We start from the raw sequence: 22,069 nt of genomic DNA on the forward strand, positions 1-22,069 counted from the left end.
GTACAGGGTGATTGGGGAGGGGGCTGTACAGGGGGATTGGGAAGGGGGCTGTACAGGGGGATTGGGGAGGGGGCTGTACAGGGTGATTGGGGAGGGGGCTGTACAGGGGGATTGGGGAGGGGGCTGTACAGGGGGATTGGGGAGGGGGCTGTACAGGGGGATTGGGGAGGGGGCTGTACAGGGTGATTGGGGAGGGGGCTGTACAGGGGGATTGGGGAGGGGGCTGTACAGGGGGATTGGGGAGGGGGCTGTACAGGGGGATTGGGGAGGGGGGTGTACAGGGTGATTGGGGAGGGGGCTGCACAGGGGGATTGGGGAGGGGGCTGCACAGGGGGATTGGGGAGGGGGGTGTACAGGGTGATTGGGGAGGGGGGTGTACAGGGTGATTGGGGAGGGGGGTGTACAGGGTGATTGGGGAGGGGGGTGTACAGGGGGATTGGGGAGGGGGCTGCACAGGGGGATTGGGGAGGGGGCTGCACAGGGGGATTGGGGAGGGGGGTGTACAGGGTGATTGGGGAGGGGGGTGTACAGGGTGATTGGGGAGGGGGGTGTACAGGGTGATTGGGGAGGGGGTGTACAGGGAGATTGGGGAGGGGGTGTAGAGGGGGATTGGGGAGGGGGTGTAGAGGGGGATTGGGGAGGGGGTGTAGAGGGGGATTGGGGAGGGGTGTAGAGGGGGATTGGGGAGGGGGTGTAGAGGGGGATTGGGGAGGGGGTGTACAGGGAGATTGGGGAGGGGGTGTACAGGGAGATTGGGGAGGGGGTGTACAGGGAGATTGGGGAGGGAGCTGTACAGGGGGATTGGGGAGGGGGCTGTACAGGGTGATTAGGGAGGGGGCTGTACAGGGGGATTGGGGAGGGGGGTGTACAGGGGGATTGGGGAGGGGGCTGTACAGGGGGATTGGGGAGGGGGCTGTACAGGGGGATTGGGGAGGGGGCTGTACAGGGGGATTGGGGAGGGGGCTGTACAGGGGGATTGGGGAGGGGGGTGTACAGGGTGATTGGGGAGGGGGTGTACAGGGTGATTGGGGAGGGAGGTGTACAGGGTGATTGGGGAGGGGGGTGTACAGGGGGATTGGGGAGGGGGGTGTACAGGGGGATTGGGGAGGGGGGTGTACAGGGGGATTGGGGAGGGGGGTGTACAGGGGGATTGGGGAGGGGGGTGTACAGGGGGATGGGGGTGTACAGGGGGATTGGGGAGGGGGGTGTACAGGGGGATTGGGGAGGGGGGTGTACAGGGGGATTGGGGAGGGGGGTGTACAGGGGGATTGGGGAGGGGGGTGTACAGGGGGATTGGGGAGGGGGGTGTACAGGGGGATTGGGAAGGGGGCTGTACAGGGGGATTGGGAAGGGGGCTGTACAGGGGGATTGGGGAGGGGGCTGTACAGGGGGATTGGGGAGGGGGCTGTACAGGGTGATTGGGGAGGGGGGTGTACAGGGGGATGGGGGAGGGGGGGTGTACAGGGGGATTGGGGAGGGGGGTGTACAGGGGGATTGGGGAGGGGGGTGTACAGGGGGATGGGGGTGTACAGGGGGATTGGGGAGGGGGTGTACAGGGGGATTGGGGAGGGGGGTGTACAGGGGTATTGGGGAGGGGGGTGTACAGGGGGATTGGGGAGGGGGGTGTACAGGGTGATTGGGGAGGGGGCTGTACAGGGGGATTGGGGAGGGGGCTGTACAGGGTGATTGGGGAGGGGGCTGCACAGGGGGATTGGGGAGGGGGGTGTACAGGGTGATTGGGGAGGGGGGTGTACAGGGTGATTGGGGAGGGGGGTGTACAGGGGGATTGGGGAGGGGGCTGCACAGGGGGATTGGGGAGGGGGCTGCACAGGGGGATTGGGGAGGGGGGTGTACAGGGTGATTGGGGAGGGGGGTGTACAGGGTGATTGGGGAGGGGGGTGTACAGGGTGATTGGGGAGGGGGGTGTGCAGGGTCATTGGGGAGGGGGGTGTGCAGGGTGATTGGGGAGGGGGGTGTACAGGGGGATTGGGGAGGGGGGTGTACAGGGGGATTGGGGAGGGGGGTGTACAGGGGGATTGGGGAGGGGGGTGTACAGGGGGATTGGGGAGGGGGGTGTACAGGGGGATTGGGGAGGGGGCTGTACAGGGAGATTGGGGAGGGGGCACTGTCCAGGGAGATTTTTGTGCACTCTCTCCTTTCCTTCTCTGTGAACAATATGTTTTGTGGGTATCGCGCGCAAGAAACAATATTTTTGACTGTGTGCCAACACACATAACAATAATAAATCAAATCAAAAAAGGGAGAGAGCTCCAGGATTTTGACCCAGCGACGGTGAAGGAACGGTGATATATTTCCAAGTCAGGATGGTGAGTGACTTGGAGGGGAACCAGGTATCTGCTGTCCTTCGAGATGGAAGTGGCTTTGGGGCTCTCCCTTCCACAATCAGTTATCCTGCCTCATGACAAAGAGTTCATACCTCGAACATGTTTCTTTTGCTTCCTGTAGAATAGGAAGAGACCAACAATGAGGGCAATGGTGCCAAAGAAAACCAGGAGGAAAGCATAAAGCCAGCTGGATGTCCTGGGGTAGAATTCATCTAGAGGGGCAGAAAGGAAAAAAATCATTTCAAAACTACAAAAGCACCAACACCGATCTAAATCAGGCTCAACCTCTGTTTGTCTTCTGCCTCCCCCTCTGACTCCGTCACCCTCTGGTAAACAGGGACTGCTGCAGCAATGAATGTTCCTCAGCCACCAGCTCGCTGAGCCCATGGCCATTCCCTCTTCCACAGAATCCCTACAGTCCAGAAGGAGACCATTTAGCCCATCGAGTCGGAACCGGTCACAATCCCACCTAGGCCCTATTTCTGTGAACCCACTCATTTACCCTGCTAATCCCCCTGACACTAGGGTCAATTTAACATGGCCAATCAACTGAACCGGCACATCTTTGGACTGTGGGAAGAATCCGGAGCACCCGGAGGAAACCCACACATAGGGAGAACGTGCAAACTCCACACAGACAGTGACCAAAGCCGGGATCGAACCTGGGTTCCTGGCGCTGTGAGGCAGCAGTGCCAGCCTCTGTGCCACCCTTCCTGGGTGTTTGTCCAGCGCCTGGAGTGCAGGGAAATCTCCAGGGTGTTTCACAAATCCAAACTTGACAACCATCAGGGAAGGCAAGGTCAGGTGACCAAAAGCTTGGTCAAAGAGGAACTTTATAAAAGAATGTCTTAAAGGATGAGGGAGCAAAGAAGGATTTAGGGAGGAATTCCAAAGCTTGGGGCCCAGGCAGCTGAAAGCCCAGCCACAAATAGCGGAACAGTTAAAACTCAGGAATGCCCAAGAAACTGGGAATAGAGAGTGGAAAACACGGAAAGATTTCTGACATTGAGGGAGGTTTATAAACATTTATTTTGTTCAAAGGATGTGGGCATCACTGGCAAGGCAGACACTTTTGTCCCATCCCTAGTTGCCCTTGTTCAGAGGGCATTTCAGAATCAGGTGGATTTTTCTGACAATTGTTTCAGGATCATCAGTAGATTCTTAATTCCAGATACATTTTATTGAATTCAAATTCCACCAGCTGCCATGGGGGGGATTCGAACATTAGCTGAGTTACTGGATTAATAGCCCAGTGATAATACCATCTCCCCTGGTTCAGTGAGGAGCTATGATGTGGAGATGCCGGCGTTGGACTGGGGTAAACACAGTAAGAAGTCTCACAACACCAGGTTAAAGTCCAACAGGTTTATTTGGTAGCACAAGCCACTCGCTTTCGGAGCGCTGCTCCTTCATCAGCTAAGTGGGAATTCTGTTCACAAACAGGGCATATAAAGACAGTGACTCATCAGTGAGGAGTGCAGGGAATCACGGGGAGATGGCAGTTTATTGGAATGGTCACTGGACTAGAATTCTGGAGACCCACGGTCGAATGCTCTAGGGACAGTTTTGAACCCGCAGATGTTGAAATTTGAATTCAATCCAAAAATATCACTAATGCCCTTTTAGGGAAGGAAATAAGCCATCCTTAACTGGTCTGGCCGACATGTGACTCCAGACCCATGGCAACTGCCATTACTGAAATGGCCCAGCAAGCCACTCAGTATCAAGGACAATTAGGGATGGGCAATAAGTGCTGAGCAGACAGCAACGCCCATGTCCCATGAATTAATAAAAGAAAATTATCACGAGGCCAACACCTCCCCAGTGTGGCATCATCTCCCCAGTGTGGCATCATCTCCCCAGTGTGGCATCATCTCCCCAGTGTGGCATCATCTCCCCAGTGTGGCATCATCTCCCTTATTTAGTTAACAAACTTCTCCTTATTTACTTTGTTTCCCTCGTGTGGAGAGGCAGGGGTGTGGGAGCAGGTCAGAGGGCGGAAGAGGCGCGAGAGGTCAGAGAGCGCGAGAGGTCAGAGGGCGGGGCAGGGGAGGTCAGAGGGCGGGGAAAGGGAAGTCAGAGGGCAGGGCGGGGAGGTCAGAGGGCGGGGCAGGGGAGGTCAGAGGGCGGGGCAGGGGAGGTCAGAGGGCGGGGCGGGGAGGTCAGAGGGCAGGGCGAGGGAGGTCAGAGGGTGGGGGAGGTCAGAGGGCGGGGCGGGGAGGTCAGAGGGCGGGGGAGGCCAGAGGGCGGGGTGGGGGAGGCCAGAGGGCGGGGGAGGCCAGACGGTGGGGAGGTCAGAGGGCAGGGCGGGGGAGGTCAGAGGGCGGGGTGGGTAGGTCAGAGGGTGGGGAAGGGGAAGTCAGAGGGCAGGGCGGGGGAGGTCAGAGGGCGGGGTGGGGGAGGCCAGAGGGCAGGATGGGGAGGTCAGAGGGCGGGGTGGGTAGGTCAGAGGGTGGGGAAGGGGAAGTCAGAGGGCAGGGCGGGGGAGGTCAGAGGGCGGGGTGGGGGAGGCCAGAGGGCAGGATGGGGAGGTCAGAGGGCGGGGTGGGTAGGTCAGAGGGCGGGGAAGGGGAAGTCAGAGGGCAGGGCGGGGAAGGTCAGAGGGCGGAGTGGGGAGGTCAGAGAGAGGCTCATACCATCCTGCTCCATCTTGTTGAAGGATGGCCAACATTTCACAGTGCTCTCCATTGGAACCGGAGATCTCTGGACACTAGTTCGGCCAAAGAAGACAGAGGGTAGCAGTGGAAGGGTGCGTTTCTGAATGGAGGGGTGTGACAAGTGATGTCCCTCAGGGATCAGTGCTGGGACTTTTGCTGTTTGTAATGTATATATAAATGATTTGGAGGAAAATGTAACTGGATTGATTAATAAGTTTGTGGACGACACAAAGATTGGTGGATTTGCAGATAGTGATGAGGAGCATCAGAGGATACAGCAGGATATAGATCAGTTGGAGATTTGGGGGAGAGATGGCAGATGGAGTTTAATCCGGACAAATGTGAGGTAATGCATTTTGGAAGGTCGAAAACAGACAGGAAATATACAGTAAATGGCAGAACCCTTAAGAGTATTGATAGGCAGAGGGATCTGGGTGTACAGGTACACAGGTCACTGAAAGTGGCAATGCAGGTGGAGAAGGTAGTCAAGAAAGTATACGGCATGCTTGCCTTCATCGGCCGGGGCATTGAGTTTAAAAATTGGCAAGTCACGTTGCAGCTTTATAGAACCTTAGTTAGGCCGCACTTGGAATATAGTGTCCAATTCTGGTCGCCGCACTACTAGAAGGATGTGGAGGCTTTGGAGAGGGTACAGAAAAGATTTACCAGGATGTTGCCTGGTATGGAGGGCATTAGCTATGACGAGAGGTTGGAGAAACTTGGTTTGTTCTCCCTGGAGTGACGGAGGTTGAGGGGCGACCTGATAGAAGTCTACACGATTCTGAGAGGCATGGACAGAGTGGATAGTCAGAAGCTTTTTCCCAGGGTGGAAGAGTCAATTATTAGGGAGCACAGGTTTCAGGTGCGAGGGGCGAGGTTTAAAGGAGATGTACGAGGCAGAATTTTTACACAGAGGGTGGTGGGTGCCTGGAACTCATTGCCGGGGGAGGTAGTGGAAGCGGATACGGTCGTGACTTTCAGGGGCGTCTTGACAAATAGATGAATAGGATGGGAAAAGAGGGATATGGTCCCCGGAAGAGTAGGGGGTATTAGTTAAGTCGGGCAGCATGGTCAGTGCAGGCTTGGAGGGCCGAAGGGCCTGTTCCTGTGCTGTAATTTTCTTTGTTCTTTATAGGCTGGAGGTCAAGGTGGTCCACAGGAGGCACACATACAGGTGGGGCATGCACACATGGGCTCATGGGCACACACATGTGGAGATATATGACTGTCACTAACCTGGGACACAGAACACGTTGCCGACTGTCCTCTTTAACCTTGTGCTTCGCAGGCTGCAGCTGAATGTGTTCCCGGAGCCGCTCGTCACCTCCAGGTAAGTCTTCACTGTGATCATGGATTTGGGTTTGGGCCCCGGGTCTGCGAGGTTCTGCTGTGCCAGGGCCTTGCCCTCCTTATCCTTCCATTCCACCTCCGGCGAGGGATACCAGCTCCCGGACTCGCACAGCAGCTGAATCCCATTCGCAGTGTACTTCACCAGGTTAATCGATGGTGTTTTCCCCAAACCTAAACAATGCAATTCAGGGCAGATATTAACACCACGCAGCGACACGCAGGAGAGACGGGCTAGAGGACAGGCAGGGGCTAGAGGACAGGCAGGGGCTACAGGACAGTTACCCCCGCGTGCGCGGGACAGACAGTTACCCCGCGTGCGCGGGACGGACAGTTACCCCCGCGCGCACGGGACAGTCACAGCCGCATATGGGAGAGAGACAACCAGCCGCATACGCACACACTCACAATCGAGACAGACACAAGCAGAGAGACAGCTCCTGGCTCAGTGGGGAGCTCTTTTGTCCCTGAATTAGAAGAACATCGGCACAAAATCGAGAGCTTTTATCGACAAATCCCATTTTCCAGCACTTGGCCCATTGCCCTGGAGTTTAGGGCAGCACAAGTGAATATCTAAATACTTCTTAAATGTCCCGAGTGTTTCTGACTCAGCCGCCCTTTCAAGCAGCGAGTTCCAGACGCTCAACACCCTCTTGGGTGAAAAAAGCTGCTACATCTATACTGGCCCAGGGGTTGGCAAGGCCACAGCCGGCGTACTGTGTGGAGCTCTGTGGAGAGACACATTCGTACAGGAAGCGGTTCAGAGAAGGTTCACTCAGCTTGTTCCTGGGATGAGGAGGTTGCTGTACGAGGAGAGGTCGAGAAGGTTGGGCCTAAACCCACTGGACTTCAGGAGATGCTGAGAGAGTGCTTCCCGGAGGCAGCTCGGACCCAGGGCGGACAATAGATTCAAGGAAAACAGGGAGCCTGTGGACGGGACAAGGAGAATGTTGCAGCCCCTCTCTGGCAGAGCATCTTACCCAAGCCCTATCACTGTAACCCCACATATTTACCCCGTTACCTCCCTAATATACACATCCTGGGACACGAAGGGGCAATTTTAGCATGGCTAATCCACCTAACCTGCCCATCTTTGGACTGTGGGAGGAAACCGGAGCACCAGGAGGAAACCAACGTAGACACGAGGAGAATGTGCAAACTCCACACAGACAGTGACCCAAGACCAGAATTGAACCCAGGTCCCTGGCACTGTGAGAAAGCAGTGCTAACCACTGTGCCACCGTGCCACCCATTGTGCCACCGTGCTGCCCATGTGAAAGAAGGGTCAGTAAGTGGAGCTCACCAATCTCAGGTGATTTGCAAAGGACCAGGAGAGGGCACAAGCAAACACCGGGAGTAAAATAGTCGGGTGGTTTGTCTTAGCCAGCATAGGCGCGATGGGCCAAACGGCCTTTTTCTGTGCTGTAGACCAGTGGTTAGCACTGCTGCCTCACAGCTCCTGGGACCTGGGTTCGATTCCCGGATTGGGTCACTGTCTGTGTGCAGTCTGCACATTCTCCTCGTGTCTGCGTGGGTTTCCTCCGGGTGCCCTGGTTTCCTCCCACAGTCCAAAGATGTGTGGGTTAGGAGGATTAGCCATGCTAAATTGCCCTTAGTGTCCCGGGATGCGTTGGTTAGAGGGATTAGCGGGGTAAATATGTGGGGTTATGGGAATAAGGCTTGAGAAAGTGAGAGGGCATGGGATCCAAGGGGCTGTTGCCTTGTGGATCCAGAACTGGCTTGCCTGCAGAAGGCAGAGAGTGGCTGTGGAGGGGTCTTTCTCTGCATGGAGGTCAGTGACCAGTGGAGTGCCCCAGGGATCTGTTCTGGGACCCTTGCTGTTTGTCATTTTCATAAATGACCTGGATGAGGAAGTGGAGGGATGGGTTGGTAAGTTTGCTGACGACACCAAGGTAGGTGGTGTTGTGGATAGTTTGGAGGGATGTCAGAAGTTGCAGCGAGACATAGATAGAATGCAAGACTGGGCGGAGAAGTGGCAGATGGACTTCAACCCGGATAAGTGTGTGGTGATCCATTTTGGCAGATCCAATGGGATGAAGCAGCAGTATAATATGAAGGGTACCATTCTTAGCAGTGTAGAGGATCAGAAGGACCTTGGGGTCCGGGTCCATAGGACTCTTAAATCGGCCTCGCAGGTGGAGGATGCGGTCAAGAAGGCGTACGGCGTACTGGCCTTCATTAATCGAGGGATTGAGTTTAGGAGTCGGGAGATAATGCTGCAGCTTTATAGGACCCTGGTTAGACCCCACTTGGAGTACTGCGCGCAGTTCTGGTCACCTCATTACAGGAAAGATGTTGAAGCCATTGAAAGGGTGCAGAGGAGATTTACAAGGATGTTGCCTGGATTGGGGGGCATGCCTTATGAGGATAGGTTGAGGGAGCTTGGTCTCTTCTCCCTGGAGAGACGAAGGATGAGAGGTGACCTGATAGAGGTTTACAAGATGTTGAGAGGTCTGGATAGGGTAGACTCTCAGAGGCTATTTCCAAGGGCTGAAATGGTTGCTACGAGAGGACACAGGTTTAAGGTGCTGGGGGGTAGGTACAGAGGAGATGTCAGGGGTAAGTTTTTCACTCAGAGGGTGGTGGGTGAGTGGAATCGGCTGACGTCGGTGGTGGTGGAGGCAAACTCGTTGGGGTCTTTTAAGAGACTTCTGGATGAGTACATGGGATTTAATGGGATTGAGGGCTATAGATAGGCCTAGAGGTGGGGATGTGATCGGCGCAACTTGTGGGCCGAAGGGCCTGTTTGTGCTGTGGCTTTCTATGTTCTATGTTCTAAGGCCTGGGTGGGATTGTGGTCGGTGCAGACTCGATGGGCCGAATGGCCTCTTTCTGTACTGTAGGAGTTCTATGAATTCTATGAATCTTCACATTCAAAGGGGAAGTGGCTGAACACGTGGCCCAAAGGGAAAATATTCACGGAGCTGTGGAAAAAGGAATGGATTGCGTTTGACGAATTGGAGAGGTCTAGCAAGGGACAGCACAAGTGTGATGGTCGAGTGGCCACCAGGCTGCATTGGCCTGTGTCAGGGCTTCCCAATGGTCACTCAACAAAGATAGCCTCCAAACACCAATCTCCACTTCCAGCTGCCAAACCCCCCGAACAACTGCAGCCCCACCACTCAGCAACTCCTGTAACCTTTCCAGGTTGGGCTGCTGTTGACGTGGGGGTCACAGTGGGGGAGGAACATCTGTGGGGAGGGGGGAAGCACTGTTCTGTCCCTTTAATGGAAAATGCACCATGGAGAGAGAATTAGAAGATGGTGATCGGCTCAGACAAGCTGGGTGGAGGCATGGCCTGCAACATAAATGCCAGGAGAGACCCAACGGGCCAAATGGCCTGTCTGGAAATATCTTTAGTAGAAGGGGAAAATGAAGCACTCACAGGAAATCACACTTCTATCACGCCACCAAAGATGAGGGGGGGGCAAATTGATGTTGGGAGGTTACTCACTCGCCACGCTCAGGGTGATGGCTGCATCTTGGTATTCCATGGTGGACGTGTCCACCAGACACTTGTACTCGCCCTCATCCTCCAGCTGCACGTTGGTCAGCTTCAGAGAGACGTTCCCCTTCTGGAACTCGCTGGCAAAGAGCTGGGTCCTGTCCTTGTAACTGGCGTCCTGCTCCATATTCTCATCCTGTCCGAACCGGTAGAGGTGAACCAGCCCGTTCCCCTTGGTCCAGCGCACCTCAAAATCCTTGATTGCCAACTTGGGGATGAGCTGGCATTCCAGCACGGTGGTGGCACCCGCCTCTACCACGATGGGATGCTGCAAGCAAGAGATCTGGAACGTCACTGAGGGAGGAAAGGAGACACATGTCAGTGAATGGAGGGGGGAGGAGGCGGGGGGGGGATGAGATGTGTGTGGGAGGGGGAAGGGGGTTAATGCCAGAAGGAGCAGAGCAGTCACTTCAGGATTCTTGCTGGGGTCCGTTGCAGAATTACAGAATTGTTAGGATGCAGAAGTAGGCCATTCAGCCCATCAGGTCTACTGGCTCGCCGATGTACCATGCCCCGGGGCATCCATTCCTGCAGTGTATGAGGCACCGGGGCATGGTACACTGGCGAGACCATGCAGATGCTACGACAACTAATGAACGGACACCGCTCGACAATCGCCAGGCAGGGCTGTTCCCTCCCAGTCAGGGAACACTTCAGTGCCACGGGCATTCAGCCTCCGGTCTTTGAGTAAGCATTCTCCAAGGCAGCGTTCGAGACGCAGGACAATGCAGAATTGCCGAGCAGAAACTGATAGGCAAGTTCTGCACACATGAGGACTTAACCGTGATCTGGGATTCATGTCGCGCTACCATGTAACCCCACCATACAGTCCTGTGGGGGAAAAATCTCCCTGACTGTCCAGTTTTGACACCATGTATACCTTCATTATGGTGATGATCTCTCTGCCTGAACGAGTTTGCACAGTGTTTCGCACCATCTCACTCTCTGATTGTTTGTAATTATCTCTCTGCCTTAGATCATTAGTTCTTTGACAAAGGGTCATCTGGACTCCAAATGTCATCCTGACAGATGCTGCCAGAACTGCTGAGATTTTCCAGCATTTTCTCTTTTGATTATTAGTTCTTAGGTCATCCCTTCACTTATCAGCCTGTTGACACTTTACAAATACTGATTATACTTAACTGCTTGCATCTAAATATTAGCACTCGTGGTTACTTATAAAACTTGTTATTCAGCTGGCCCACACTCTCTGTACTTATCCTTTGACAGTAAGTAGTCTCACAACACCAGGTTAAAGTCCAACAGGTTTATTCACCTGATGAAGGGGCACTCCGAAAGCTCTTGCTACCAAATAAACCTGTTGGACTTTAACCTGGTGTTGTGAGACTCCTTACTGTGCTTAGCCCAGTCCAACGCCGGCATCGCCACATCTTGATTATCCTTTGACATTCTCGATTACCTGTTGGTGTCGGGCGATCATCGCTCAGCCTATATATTCTGTGCCTGCGCATCTTGCTCCAGTTCACCTGACGAAGGAGCAGCGCTCTGAAAGCTTGTGATTTCAAATAAACCTGTTGGACCTGGTGTCGTGTGACCTCTCATCTTGCCCACCCCAGTCCACACCGGCATCTCCACATCAGAGAGTCACCGGGCAGCACAGGAGGAGGCCATTCAGCCCATTGGGCGCATGCCAGCTCTCTGTAGAACAGCTGCCGCCAGGTCTCTGAGATAATTAACTTTCAAATTACATCCCTTCCCCACTCTTTCTCCAAACATAATCCTCCTGCCTGCGTCAGTACTGAGCGAGGGGGCGGAGGTATTTCAGCAGGGCTGTCTCTCACCTGTCAGTGTAGAATGGAGGAGGAGAATCAGAGACAGGACCCAGGGCCTCACCCACCCAGACATCCTCAGTGAAACTCGGAAGCACGTCCTTGCTGGCCCTGAAAGATAAGAGGCTTCCATTAGGGTTCAACGCTTCTTGGAATCATATCTAAGTGACAGTACAGAACCAGGGTATTCATCCCGACAGTTTGTGGCTGGTGTTTGTGCTCTGTATGACTCTCCTCCTGCTTTATTTTATCTCACCCTCTTCCTCTCTCCCTCACACGTTAATCAAAATTCACCTTCATCCATGCAATTCTCCTCAACTACACCCTGTTAAAGCAAGTTCCAAGTTCTCACAGCTCGCTGGGTAAGTTTCTCCTGAATACCCAACTGGATTTAGTTTTATTTATTTATCCTTACAATGTAGGCGTCACTGGCTAAGCCAGCATTTATTACCCATCCTGAAGGGGATTTTCACAGTAACTTCATTGCAGTGTTAATGTAAGCCTACTTGTGACACTAATAAATAAACTTTAAAAATTAATTGCCCCTTGAGAAAGTGGTGGTGAATTGCTTTCTTGAACCACTGCAGTCCCTGGGGTGTAGGTACATCGAGAGTGCCGTTAGGAAGGGAATTCCAGGATTTTGACCCAGTGACAGTGAAGGAACGCCGATACATTTCCAAGTAAAGATGAGACGTGAAGGCTCAGTTAGGGCGGTTGAGAGTTACAAGTTAGCCAGGAAGGACCTAAAGAGAGAGCTAAGAAGAGCCAGGAGGGGACATGAGAAGTCTTTGGCAGGTAGGATCAAGGAAAACCCTAAAGCATTCTATAGGTATGTCAGGAGTAAAAGAATGACTCGGGTAAGATTAGGGCCAGTCAAGGACAGTCGTGGGAAGTTGTGCGTGGAGTCCGAAGAGATAGGAGAGGCGCTAAATGAATATTTTTTGTTAGTATTCACGCAGGAAAAAGACAATGTTGTCGAGGAGAATACTGAGATACAGGCTATTGGACTAGACAGGATTGAGGTTCATAAGGAGGAGGTGTTAGCAATTCTGGAAAGTTTGAAAATAGATAAGTCCCCTGGGCCGGATGGGATTTATCCTAGGATTCTCTGGGAGGCTAGGGAGGAGATTGCAGAGCCTTTGGCTTTGATCTTTATGTCATCATTGTCTACAGGAATAGTGCCAGAAGACGGAAGGATAGCAAATGTTGTCCCCTTGTTGTCTCTACTCCCCTTGAAGGGGAGTAGAGACAACCCTGGTAATTATAGACCCGTGAGCCTTACTTCTGTTGTGGGCAAAGTTTTGGAAAGGATTATAAGAGATAGGATTTATAAACACCTAGAAAGGAATAATTTGATGAGGGATAGTCAGCACGGTTTTGTGAAGGGAAGGTCGTGCCTCACAAACCTTATTGTGTTCTTTGAGAAGGTGACCAAAGAAGTGGATGAGGGTAAAGCAGTTGATGTGGTGTATAGGGATTTCAGTAAAGCGTTTGATAAGGTTCCCCACGGTAAGCTATTGCAGAAAATACGGACGCATGGGATTGAGGGTGATTTAGTGGTTTGGATCAGAAATTGGCGAGCTGTAAGAACAGTAAGAAGTTTAACAACACCAGGTTAAAGTCCAACAGGTTTATTTGGTAGCAAAAGCCACACAAACTGTGGCTTTTGTGTGGCTTTTGCTACCAAATAAACCTGTTGGACTTTAACCTGGTGTTGTTAAACTTCTTACTGTGTTTACCCCAGTCCAACGCCGGCATCTCCACATCATAGCTGTAAGAAAACAAAGGGTGGTGGTTGATGGGAAATATTCATCCTGGAGTTCAGTTACTAGTGGTGTACCGCAAGGATCTGTTTTGGGGCCACTGCTGTTTGTCATTTTTATTAATGACTTGGATGAGGGCGTGGAAGGATGGATTAGTAAACTTGCGGACGACACGAAAGTCGGTGGAGTTGTGGACAGTGCGGAAGGATGTTGCAGGTTACAGAGGGACATAGATAAGCTGCAGAGCTGGGCTGAGAGGTGGCAAATGGAGTTTAATGCGGAAAAGTGTGAGGTGATTCACTTTGGAAGGAGTAACAGGATTACAGAGTACTGGGCTAATGGTAAGATACTTGGTAGTGTGGATGAGCAGAGAGATCTCGGTGTCCATGTGCATAGATCCCTGAAAGTTGGCACCCTGGTGGATAGGGTTGTTAAGAAGGCATACAGTGTGTTAGCTTTTATTGGTAGAGGGATTGAGTTTCGGAGCCATGAGGTCATGTTGCAGCTGTACAACACTCTGGTGCGGCAGCACTTGGAGTATTGCGTACAGTTCTGGTCGCCGCATTATAGGAAGGATGTGGAAGCATTGGAAAGCGTGCAGAGGAAATTTACCAGGACGTTGCCTGGTATGGTGGGAAGGTCTTATGAGGAAAGGCTGAGGGACTTGAGGCTGTTTTCGTTAGAAAGAAGAAGATTAAGAGGTGACTTAATAGAGGCATATAAGATGATCAGAGGATTAGATAGGGTGGACAGTGAGAGCCTTTTTCCTCGGATAGTGATGGCTAGCACAAGGGGACATAGCTTTAAATTGAGGGGTGATAGACATAGGACAGATGTCAGAGGTAAGTTCTTTACTCAGAGAGTAGTATGGGCGTGGAATGCCCTGCCTGCAACAGTAGTGGACTCGCCAACATTAAGGGCATTTAAATGGTCATTGGATAAACATATGGATGATATTGGAATAGTGTAGGTTAGATGGGCTTTAGGTTGGTTTCACTGGTCGGTGCAACATCAAGGGCTGAAGGGCCTGTACTGCGCTGTAATGTTCTATGTTCTAAGTCAGGATGGTGAGTGGATTGGAGGGGAACCTCCAGGTGGTGGTGTTCCCAGATACCTGCTGCCCTCTTCTCCCTGGATGGTAGTGGCCGTGGGTTTGGAAGTTGCTGTCTAAGGAGCTCCTACCCAGTGTGTTATGTTCATTGCCATTGAAATTTCTTCATTTCTATTTTGTAAAGTCAGTTCATGCTCACTCACCCCGGTCCTCAGTTACTGACAGGAACCTCCCATTCTCAGTATGGGAATGATTCCCACTTCTATCGCAGCCTTCACAACCTCATGATTTCCCCAAAGTGTTTTACAGCCAATTAAGCACTTTTCAGGTGCCATCACTGTTGTGAGGTCGGGAACACAGAGGCAAACTCCAAACAACAAGTGGGTTGTCTTATGAGGAAAGGCTGGACAGACTGGGCTTGTTTCCAATGGAGTTTAGATGAGTGAGGGCTGACTTGATTGAAGTCTATAAAATCCTGAACGGTCTTATTAGGGTGGACGTGGAAAGGATGTTCCCCCATGTGGGGGGTCCAGAACCAGGGGGAACTGTTTTAAAATTAGGAGGCAGAGATGAGGAGAATTTTTTTCTCTGGGGGTTGTGTGACATTGGAACTCTCTGCTTCAGAAGGCGGAGGAAAGTGGGTCACCGAATATTTTTAAGGTGGGGGAGAGTGATTCTTGCCAGGGGAGGGAATCAGATATCTGGCAGCAGATATCTGGGAACATCACCACCTGGAGGTTCCCCTCCAAGCCACTCACCATCCTGACTTAGAAACGTATCGGCGTTCCTTCACTGTCACTGGGTCAAAATCCTGGAATTCCCTTCCTAACGGCACTCTCGATGTACCTACACCCCAGGGACTGCAGTGGTTCAAGAAAGCAATTCACCACCACTTTCTCAAGGGGCAATTAATTTTTAAAGTTTATTTATTAGTGTCACAAGTAGGCTTACATTAACACTGCAATGAAGTTACTGTGAAAATCCCCTTCAGGATGGGTAATAAATGCTGGCTTTGCCAGTGACGCCTACATCCTAAGGATAAATAAATAAAACTAATAAATCCAGTTGGGTATTCAGGAGAAACTTACCCAGCGAGATGTGAGAACTTGGAACTTACTTTAACAGGGTGTAGTTGAGGAGAATTGCATGGATGAAGGTGAATTTGGATTAACGTGTGAGGGAGAGAAGAAGAGGGTGAGATAAAATAAAGCAGGAGGAGAGTCATACAGAGCACAAACACCAGCCACAAACTGTCGGGCTGAACAGCCTGGTTCTGTACTGTATCAGTGGTAGATGTGAATTCTGAAAACAGACAAATCACCCATGATCTTCTTAACTGGAGCAGGTTTGATGGTCCGAATAGCACGGCAGCACAGTGGTTAGCACTGCTGCCTCACAGCGCCAAGGACCTGGGTTCAATTCCCGGCTTGGGTCACTGTATGTGTGGAGTTTGCACATTCTCCTCGTGTTTGCGTGGGTTTCCTCCGGGTGCTCTGGTTTCCTCCCACAGTCCAAAGATGTGCGAGTTAGGTTGATTGGCCGTGCTAAATTGCCCCTTAGTGTCCCGAGATGTTTAGGTTAGAGGGAGTAGCAGGGTAAATACGTGGGGTTATGGGGTTAGGGCCTGGGTGGGATTGTGGTCGGTGCAGACTCGATGGGCCGAATGGCCTCCTTCTGCACTGTAGGGTTTCTATGATTCTGCTCCTATTTTGTCTGTTTTCACCCCAAACAGAACAGTGTGATGATAACCCAATAATCTGCCCCTTTTGTTTGCGATGTTGATTGAGGGATAAATATTGATCAGGGAATAACTCTACAATAAACGCAAATGACTTGTGGATGCTGGAGATCTGAAATAAAAACAGAAAATGCTGGATAGACTCAGGCCTGGCAGCATTTGTAGAGGGAGATACAAATTTAACATTTTGACTCTTCTGCAGAACAATCACATTGGAATCGAAATGTTAACTCCGTTTCTCTCTCCACAGATGCTGCCAGACCTGCTGCGTCTATCCAGCATTTTCTGTTTTGCTTCCCGGGGATAACTCCCCTTCGAAATCATGGCTTTAGGGATCGTACTCATCCAACTGAGCAGGCAGATGGAGTTTGGGGGGAAGTGAGGGTTGGAGTTCGGAGGCTCAGTTTCCCACTTCCTCAAAAAGATGGCACCTCTGACAGTGTCACACTCCCGCAGTCCAGAATGTGTGCTCAGGTCTCTGAGGCTGGGATTTGACCCCGTCATATTTCAACAGAGAGAGCGGCCCATGGCGGGAAGTATGGAAAGTCCATCGGCGCACAGCAAGATCCCACAAACAGCAGTGCCACCATGGCCAGATAAATCTGTCTTTGGTGAGGTTGGCTGAGGGGTGAATAATGCCCCAGGACACTTGGAGGGAGAATTCCACCCCTCCCTCCCCACTTACTGAGATAAATGTTAGGGAACACTTTGTGAATCAGGGAGGGAGGCAGTTGAAAGAGGAAATACAGAGTTTAGGGTCTTAGGCAGATGAAGGCAAGGTCACCGACTCAGGGTATACACACATAGAGGGCAGGACTGGAGGGGCACAGAGATCGTGGAGGAGGAGCCAGTTAGGGTGGAGGCAGCAGTTTGGGGTGAGGTCGGGTTTATTGGGGTGGTGGGAGGCAGGGAGGGGAGCTCACCTGAGGTTTAAAAGCTGCCCAAATTGTCCACACTAAGACGTGGTCAGAATGAAATTCGTGTCTGTAACATTGAGACAGGAGCAGAGAGAGACAGGAAGGGAAGGAGGCGCGCCACAATGTATCCAATTTGGAAATTGACACAATCCATTGAGCGACTCCGCAGCTTCTCAATATCACCCTGAGTCAGACAGGAGTGACCTCCGCGGCAAATCAACGCCAGGGAATATGTCGGAATAAAATAATAACTGGATCAAAGTTACATTAAACTGGGTGGACCAGGTCCCGGAAATGAGGCAGTGATCTATTGAGTTTCTTTGTGAATCTCTGGCAGACTGGCTCTCTGCATTGCAATATCTTGAAAGGAGATTTCGAACTTACCCCGATTGCTTCTTCCGCCTGGCTAAGACATATTTTTACCCCTTTTTTCACCACATTTTCCCCGATCTCAGGCCTCCCGTCCAAACCAGCAAGCGGACTTCGCCCCAACTGCAGGTTTCACTTTCAATATTAAAGTCACTTGAAGTGTCGGCCAAAAGCTGCTGTTATTCTCTCCACCGGCAGGAGATGGTACTTTAAAGGGAGTGTACAGACATTGACATGAGGCCAATTCCACTGTGGGGTTGGGAGAGTGAAGGAAAGAAAAAGGGAGAGAGGACTGACCAGGGCAGGACAGGGTCTGAGTTTACAGAGAGAGACTCCCCCTGGAGCCGGAGTTTATGTTGGGAGAGAGAGAGTGGGCTGATGTACCTCAGGGTAGGCTGGTTGGTTCTAAGTTTACACTGGGAGAAAGACTCCCCCAAAGAGATAGAGAGAGAGGACTGATCTCTCCCAGAGTAAGGTCTGAATTTACACGACGGCAAACTTTCACGTATGCCCAATAGAAAGCACCATTTCCGGATGTATCACAGCTTGGTATGGCTCCTGCTCTGCCCAAGACGGCAAGAAACTACAAAGGATTGTGAATGTAGCCCAATCCATCACGCAAACCAGCCTCCCATCCATTGACTCTGTCTACACTTCCCGCTGCCACAGAAAAGCAGCCAGCATAATTAAGGACCCCACGCACCCCGGACATTCTCTCTTCCACCTTCATCCATCAGGAAAAAGATACAAAAGTCTGAGGTCACGTCCCAACCGACTCGAGAACAGCTTCTTCCCTGCTGCCATCAGACTTTTAAATGGACCTGCCTTGCATTAAGTTGACCTTTCTCTCCACCCTAGCTATAACTGTAACACTACATTCTGCACTCTCTCATTTCCTTCTCTATGAACGGTATGCATTGCCTGTATAATGCGCAAGAAACAATACTTCTCACTGTATCCCAATACATGTGACAATAATAAATCAAATCAAGTAATTCCAAATATTGACCACCCTCTGAATGAAGACATTCCTCCTCATCTCAGTCCCCAATGATCTTCCCTTTATATTAGGAACAAAAGAGTTGTCAGGGAGAAAATCGGACCTCTCAGGGACAAAGGAGGGGAATTATGCTTAGAACCCAAGGGAATAGGGGAGATCCTAAATGAATACTTTGCATCGGTATTCACGAAGGAGAGGGGCGTGTTAACCAGGAGTGTCTCGGAGGGAGGTGTTGACCCGTTAGAGAAAATCTCCATTACAAGAGAGGAAGTGTTAGGTTTTTTAGGGAACATTAAAACTGACAAAGCCCCAGGGCCTGATGGCATCTATCCTCGACTGCTCAGGGAGACGAGAGGTGAAATTGCTGGGCCTCTGACGGAAATCTTTGTCGCTTCTTTGGACACGGGTGAGGTCCCTGAGGATTGGAGGATAGCGAAAGTGGTCCCGTTGTTTAAGAAGGGTAGCAGGGATAACCCAGGAAATTATAGGCCGGTGAGCTTGACGTCCGTGGTAGGGAAGTTGTTGGAGAGGATTCTTAGAGACAGGATGTATGTGCATTTAGAACGAAACAATCTCATTAGTGACAGACAGCATGGTTTACAAATTTGGTGGAGTTTTTTGAGGAAGTGACAAAAACGGTTGATGAAGGAAGGGCCGTGGATGTCGTCTATATGGATTTCAGTAAGGCATTTGACAAAGTCCCACATGGCAGGTTGGTTAAGAAGGTTAAGGCTCATGGGATACAAGGAGAAGTGGCTAGATGGGTGGAGAACTGGCTTGGCCATAGGAGACAGAGGGTAGTGGTCGAAGGGTCTTTTTCCGGCTGGAGGTCTGTGACCAGTGGTGTTCCGCAGGGCTCTGTACTGGGACCTCTGCTATTTGTGATATATATAAATGATTTGGAAGAAGGTGTAACTGGTGTAATCAGCAAGTTTGCGGATGACACGAAGATGGCTGGAATTGCGGATAGCGAAGAGCATTGTCGGGCAATACAGCAGGAGATAGATAGGCTGGAAAATTGGGCGGAGAGGTGGCAGATGGAGTTTAATCCGGATAAATGCGAAGTGATGCATTTTGGAAGAAATAATGTAGGGAGGAGTTATACAATAAATGGCAGAGTCATCAGGAGTATAGAAACACAGAGGGACCTAGGTGTGCAAGTCCACAAATCCTTGAAGGTGGCAACACAGGTGGAGAAGGTTGTGAAGAAGGCATATGGTATGCTTGCCTTTATAGGACGGGGTATAGAGTATAAAAGCTGGAGTCTGATGATGCAGCTGTATAGAACGCTGGTTAGGCCACATTTGGAGTACTGCGTCCAGTTCTGGTCGCCGCACTACCAGAAGGACGTGGAGGCATTGGAGAGAGTGCAGAGAAGGTTTACCAGGATGTTGCCTGGTATGGAGGGTCTTAGCTATGAGGAGAGATTGGGTAGACTGGGGTTGTTCTCCTTGGAAAGACGGAGAATGAGGGGAGATCTAATAGAGGTATACAAGATTATGAAGGGTATAGATAGGGTGAACAGTGGGAAGCTTTTTCCCAGGTCGGAGGTGACGATCACGAGGGGTCACGGGCTCAAGCTGAGAGGGGCGAAGTATAACTCAGACATCAGAGGGACGTTTTTTACACAGAGGGTGGTGGGGGCCTGGAATGCGCTGCCAAGTAGGGTGGTGGAGGCAGGCACGCTGACATTGTTTAAGACTTACCTGGATAGTCACATGAGCAGCCTGGGAATGGAGGGATACAAACGATTGGTCTAGTTGGACCAAGGAGCGGCACAGGCTTGGAGGGCCGAAGGGCCTGTTTCCTGTGCTGTACTGTTCTTTGTTCTTTGTTGAAACTGTCTTCCCTGGTTTTAGACACCCAGTGAGAGTTTTAACAACACCAGGTTAAAGTCCAACAGGTTTATTTGGTAGCAAATGCCATTAGCTTTTGGAGCGCTGCTCCTTCGTCACATGGAGTGGAAATGTGCTCTCAAACGGGGCACAGAGACACAAAATCAAGTTACAGAATACTGATTAGAATGCAAATCTCTACAGCCACCCAGGTCTTAAAGATACAGACAATGTGAGTGGAGGGAGCATTAAGCACAGGTTAAAGAGATGTGTATTGTCTCCAGACAGGACAGCCAGTGAGATTCTGCAAGTCCAGGAGGCAAGCTGTGGGGGTTACCGATAGTGTGACATAAACCCAACATCCCGGTTTAGGCCGTCCTCGTGTGCGGAACTTGGCTATCAGTTTCTGCTCAGCGACTCTGCGCTGTCGTGTGTCGTGAAGGCCGCCTTGGAGAACGCTTACCCGAAGATCAAAGGCTGAATGCCCGTGACCGCTGAAGTGCTCCCCCACAGGAAGAGAACAGTTTTGCCTGGTGATTGTCGAGCGGTGTTCATTCGTCCGTTGTCGTAGCGTCTGCATGGTTTCCCCAATGTACCATGCCTCGGGACACCCTTTCCTGCAGCGTATCAGGTAGACAATGTTGGCCCGAGTTGCAAGAGTAGGTACCGTGTACCTGGTAGATGGTGTTCTCACGTGAGATGATGGCATCCGTGTCGATGATCTGGTACGTCTTGCAGAGGTTGCTGTGGCAGGGTTGTGTGGTGTCGTGGTCACTGTTCTCCTGAAGGCTGGGTAGTTTGCTGCGGACAATGGTCTGTTTGAGGTTGTGCGGTTGTTTGAAGGCAAGCAGTGGGGGTGTGGGGATGGCCTTGGCGAGATCTTCGTCTTCATCAATAACATGTTGAAGGCTCCAGAGGAGATGCCGTAGCTTCTCCACTCCGGGGAAGTACTGGACGACGAAGGGTACTCTGTCCACCGTGTCCCGTGTTTGTCTTGTGAGGAGGTCGGTGCGGTTTTTCGCTGTGGCGCGTTGGAACTATCGATCGATGAGTCGAGCGCCATATCCTGTTCTTATGAGGGCATCTTTCACATTTAGACACCCAAACAGGGAAACTTCCTTCCTGTGTTTACTCTGTCAAGCCCTGTAAGAATTTTATATGTTTGAACGTATGAATTAGGAGCAGGAGTAGGCCACTCAGCCCCTCAAGCCTGTTCTGCCATTCAATAAGATCCTGGCTGATCTGACTTAACCTCCCTCAACCCCAATAACCGTTCACCCCCTTGTTCATCAAGAATCTATCTAGGTCTGTCTTTAAAATATTCAAAGACTGTGCTTCCACTGCCTTTTGAGGAAGAGAGTCCCAGAGATTCTGCGAGAAAAATAATCTCCTCATCTCTGCCTGAAGTGACAAGACATTATTATTAAACAGTGACCCCTAGTGTTAGATTCTCCAACAAAAGGAAACATCCTCTCCACATCCACCATGTCAGGATCTTATTCTCTTATTCTCCTTATTCTCTTATTCTCCTGAACTCCAGAGAATAAAGGCCCTGTCTATTTATATTTTCTCACAATCCCTCCATCCCAGGAATCCCTCCATGGTAAGTATATCTTTCCTTAGGTAAAAAGACCAAAACTGCACACAATACTCCAGCTGCAGTCTCTGTATAATTGCAGTAATGTGGAGATGCTGGCATTGGGCTAGGGTGGGCACAGTAAGAAGTCTCAC

At 51.3% G+C, this 22,069-nt stretch overlaps 1 protein-coding gene across 1 annotated transcript in view; it reads right to left on the reverse strand.

The window, feature by feature from the left end:
- LOC144497627 (butyrophilin subfamily 3 member A1-like) overlaps positions 1 to 17,731 on the reverse strand; it is a 101,923-nt gene extending 84,192 nt beyond the window's left edge. Inside the window, exons 1-5 of the mRNA XM_078219068.1 lie at positions 17,519 to 17,731; positions 11,678 to 11,776; positions 9,825 to 10,169; positions 6,239 to 6,523; positions 2,438 to 2,557 (exon numbers count right to left, since the gene is read on the reverse strand). Coding sequence (XP_078075194.1) covers positions 2,438 to 2,557; positions 6,239 to 6,523; positions 9,825 to 10,169; positions 11,678 to 11,741 — 814 coding nt within the window. The 5' untranslated portion in view covers positions 11,742 to 11,776; positions 17,519 to 17,731. The remainder of the gene's footprint in view (positions 1 to 2,437; positions 2,558 to 6,238; positions 6,524 to 9,824; positions 10,170 to 11,677; positions 11,777 to 17,518) is intronic.
- Positions 17,732 to 22,069: the final 4,338 nt, after the last annotated feature.

This window comes from Mustelus asterias, chromosome 8, assembly GCF_964213995.1.
Source record: "Mustelus asterias chromosome 8, sMusAst1.hap1.1, whole genome shotgun sequence".
NCBI lineage: Eukaryota > Metazoa > Chordata > Chondrichthyes > Carcharhiniformes > Triakidae > Mustelus > Mustelus asterias.